General features: G+C 39.8%; 1 protein-coding gene across 1 annotated transcript; it reads right to left on the reverse strand.

Moving 5' to 3' along the window:
• Positions 1-641: 641 nt before the first annotated feature.
• On the reverse strand, positions 642-2450 carry LOC104469589 (fatty acid-binding protein, epidermal-like; the record flags this gene model as incomplete). Its single annotated transcript, XM_010084157.1, is given in 4 exon segments — positions 642-1101; positions 1219-1276; positions 1278-1312; positions 2278-2450. Coding segments are annotated over 4 exon segments (317 nt in total), but the record flags the coding sequence as incomplete, so codon positions are not given.
• Positions 2451-4510: the final 2060 nt, after the last annotated feature.

Consider the following 4510-nt stretch of genomic DNA (forward strand, 5'->3'; position numbering starts at 1 on the left):
CAACTGATGCCACAAGCTGAAGGTATGCAATTGCACAATCCCTCAGGCTTCTGAATCTGGTAGAAATCTCCCCACCACCTGTCACCAAGCAGTTTCACTTTCAGGACATGTTTGTCTGGTGTGACAGAAATTCACCTAAACCTTTTCAGTTTTGTCTGATCTGACACCCCTTTGGAAGAACTGTAGCAGGGGAGGCTCTGCTTCCCAACCAGTGTAAAAGTAATACTCAAGACACTGATACTTCTGATTATTTATTATGGCACCTTAAAGCATATAAACTCCATCTCTAGGTGTTTCAAGCCAGTTTAAAAATAAAATGAGGCTTTAAGTTTTAGGCATTTCAGTAATTTTGCTTAAGAATTTTTAGAATGTTACTAGGCAGGAAACAAGAATTTTGCTAGGAAAACAGTCTTCTCAAAATAAGGCTTCCTTTCAGCAAACCATGTACATGTTTGCTTAAATTTATAATGTCCACTGGTTCACCAATATATATTTTCTCAGGTAAGAAATCTGTGGGTTTGAAACGTGAAAAAACACACTCACCCCTGAAAATAAATTCCTCTACTTAAACAACAAAGCTTGTCTCTTACTTATACCCACCCAACTCTATTTATTTTGTAACATGCAAGACAGAAACAATTGAGCCTGAATTGTGAATGTTTTTTCTATTTCTGATTTTACCACCTTAGCAATTAAAGATGCTGGTCAAAATTCAGCTTGCTATTAACTGTTTGTTGTCATATTATCTTGAACTGGAGGCAGTTTGTAGTAGAGCCTAAAACCAAACTGAGTTTTTATAAAACATCACTTTAAAACCCCACCATAGTAACAACATTTCCACTTTATATACTCCACAATTTTATTTAATAGCCTCATAAGTTCAGAATAGTTACATAATAGTTACATCACGGCTTTTAAAAAGGATTGCACTCAGCTACTCAGTCCATTGAAATACTAGAAAACAGGGAGAGGGAAATACGGAGTGTAAAGGAGCTCTGTCCACTGGACTGAGTTGTTTGTAGCAAGTTCCTACTGAACGTGAAGACATCCTCATGCTTTCTGGTAGACTCTAGTACACTTGACACCATTCATGTCACATTCCTAGAAGATAAAGAGATGGATTTATTAATTTGCCTCAGTACAGACTATAAGGAAAAAGATCCTTACTTTTCAGGCTACTGGCCAGCAGCACTTAGGGATCAGAAAGCGGGAACTCACCACCACCAACTGCCCATCCACTAGTTTCCGTGTTATTATAGTCTTCTTGCCATCCCATTATCAATGACCCATCATCTTTTAGGCTGACAAGGGTCTGAAAAAAGAATGTAAACATTTAGATTTTACCCATAACATTTGATGGAGTCTAAGGCTTTCCAACACCATATTCCATAGGAAAAAACTCCCACCGCAGCTCGCACTAGTAATTTTGCCATTGACTTCTACAAAGCCAGGATATTATCTTAAATGTTTTATTGATCCTCTTCTTACATTAGCTCACTGCTTGTTCACTCACTGCTCTGACACATTCCTGCATCAGGCAGACCTTTGACAGCATGCACAATTTCAATTAACAAGAGCAGACTGTGTTCTCTGTTCATCAATTTGTACATAGGTTTTGAGCTTTTGTATAACGTTTATCTGATCTTGCACTAACAGATGAATTGCCAGTGTGTGGCTGGACAGGGGAGTGGTACACCGAGAGCACTCACACAAGGAAATGAGAGAGACAAATTTGAACTTCTTTGTATTTAACCTCCTTTTGGATTAGTATTCTCCCTTTTTGGGGCAGGGAGAAGCTCTTTGACTTCTAAAACTGGAGATCAGGGACTGCGGCTTGCATTTATGCCTTGTGTGTCTGTTATCCCACTGCACACTGAAGCAGGCTCTCTTCTTATGCAAATACGAGAAAGGTTAACCCTAGGGCTGAATTGCCTCTGACTAAACATCAATGGAATTTTTTCCACAGGCCTCATATAAAGTGGCATTTGGCTTTAAAAGGGATTTAGAGCTCTGTTAGTTTTACTAACACAATGCTTCTGCTACAAATAGAATACAAAATACACAAGACATTATCAGTTTCAGCATTTTCCCCTCTTTGGAAGTTGCTTAATACAGGAAAAAAATAAAGGAATTTATTTCAGTGAGAGTTACAGAGACAGCTGTTCATCATATAAAGCATTGTTAGTACAGATTTCAAAACTGACTTTTAAATAGCGTCTCCATGTGTAGAACACCCAGAGAACTGTGTTTTTTGAATAGAAAGTCTAGTATACTGACCTGAGTTTTCCTCCCATCTAGTGTATTTTCCTCAAATTTCTCACCAAGCTTGAAGCTGAACTGTGAAGTTTTGAAGGTGCTTTCTGTTTTTACGGTGATTGTGTCCCCATCCTTAATAATGTAAACATCTGGTTTGGCCATGCTTCCCATTTTTCTCATGGCCATACCCACACCTGCAAGGCACAGAATGTCACAAAGCCAGTTAAACCCTAAGGCTTAGGGCCACACAAGAATTCAAATACCTAATTCTCATTTAATTAGGCACTTAAGTACACTTGAGAATCAAAGCTCACAGCCACAAAGAGGAGGATGTTTTAAATTATACACTGATGAGGAAGGAAAAAAAAGCTTATTTACAGGGTTATTCTTTTGCTTCCTCAGAGACCTAAAGTTACATCTATTTTGCCCTCTAGAAGACTCCCAGATGTCCCAAAGCTCAGCATTGAATTTTTACAAACAGAAATAAACAATAAACAGGAAAAGAAACACAAAAGCTTAAACTAATATAAAACTATTCCTTTCAAGTTTTGAACATTTTAAAAATCCTACAGATTATTTTTAATTGACAGATTAATCCATCTTTATTTATTTCAACTTACTCAAGAAATACTGTTCCATCACTCTGTACACAATTGCAACCATGCAATTTTTAATGTAATTTCATCTCCTACATCCTGTATCCAAAGCATTGACTTGTGAATTAGAAAACTGCTATAATGTAAAGTAATGCTCACAGACAAATTATACACATGCACAAAAAAAAGGACTGTGAGAGAAATTAGCTTTGCCAATGACTGAAAATTCATCACTGGGAGACAACAGCCCTCAAAACTCTTCAGCAAAAAAGATTCACCCTGCCTCAGCCTGCGTATGCACTGAGTGGTTCTCTTGAACCTTTTTGCTCTGAAGGATGAAGATACCAATAAGAGGATAGTCAGGCAACAAACATGAATCCATCGAATTGGAAAGTGCAGATCTGAACCAAGAATTGCTGAAAAACCAAACAGAGCAGAAAGTGCCCCTGAGTAAGTATCTGGGCTCTGCAGCTAGTGTAGCTAGAAAATGTTGTCACATAACAGCACAGCACTCCGCCGGAGTGTACAGGATACTTGGGTTAGGGCTGAATCCACCAAGCAAAGATTACAGCTTCTGTGGGAGGTGGAAATAGCAAAGTACTTCCCAGCCATTGCTTCTCCAGACTCAACTGAGATTCCAGGGCTGAGCCTTAAGCTTGAGACTGCAGAGCAAAAACCAGTCCTCCTCAGTCCAGCTTTTCTGAGCAGAATTAGAAATTGTCACAGTGACCCCCCACCCACCCTTTTGCTGTCATCCAGTCCAGAGTAATCAGTGAGTTATCTGATCAGCTATGCATTTGGATCCAACTAAACAGAGATGAGCCGTGCATGTTTTCCATATGGCAAGGAAAGAAATTCAGGCTTCTTTATTCTTCAATGTTCTTTTATACAGACGGAGCAGAATCTGCAGAACCTCATTTATGATGCATCAATAAGATAAAAGGCAGAGGGTTTCCTAAGTAGTCAGTGAGGGTGAGATCCAATTAAGGACTGGCTCCTAAGGTGTAACTTGGAGTAAATTTAATTGCCTAAATTGCAATTGTGAAAAGGAAAAGTCACTGGTTTAAGATTGCAATCAAAAAACAAACAAACAAACAACACTCAGTTGCTGCCTACACATGGGAGGTGCTCTGCAGGTGCAGCACTTAATTTCTACTTTGAAGTTGCTACTTGGCAAAGGCCTAGCCCTGGTTGTTAGATGTGAGCACCGCCACATCCTAATCCATGGCTGAACTGAGCTTAAAATTCTTGAATTTCCTCCAAAGCCTCCCAAAGGGCTCAGTCCAGCAGGCTTTCTCACATCACAGCTATCACACACTGCCAGGTCTCTCAAAATGCAATCACAGCCACCACTGTCTGCAGCGTGTAAATGCAGTGATGCCCTTCTGCATTTTACACAAAGAGCACAAGACCTAAATTCCTTCCTCTCCTCCCTCCAAAGACATTCAAGTCCATATCCTCTGCCTCTTCAGAAAGTATCCCAGCTTTCAGGAGTGAATAAATTGCAGAAAAATAATATCTCCCAGGCTATACAGCCACTGCAAGGTGCCTGACCCCTGCCAGCCAAGATGCTCACAGGGAGGTGGTACACCTGAGCAGCCAGAGCAGGCTCCTGGTGTTAGGTCTGTTCTTAACGAGGTAATTTTGTGTTGCAAAAT

The sequence above is a fragment of the Pterocles gutturalis genome, unplaced genomic scaffold (genome assembly GCF_000699245.1).
Source record: "Pterocles gutturalis isolate BGI_N339 unplaced genomic scaffold, ASM69924v1 scaffold29060, whole genome shotgun sequence".
In the NCBI taxonomy this organism is placed as follows: Eukaryota; Metazoa; Chordata; class Aves; order Pterocliformes; family Pteroclidae; genus Pterocles; species Pterocles gutturalis.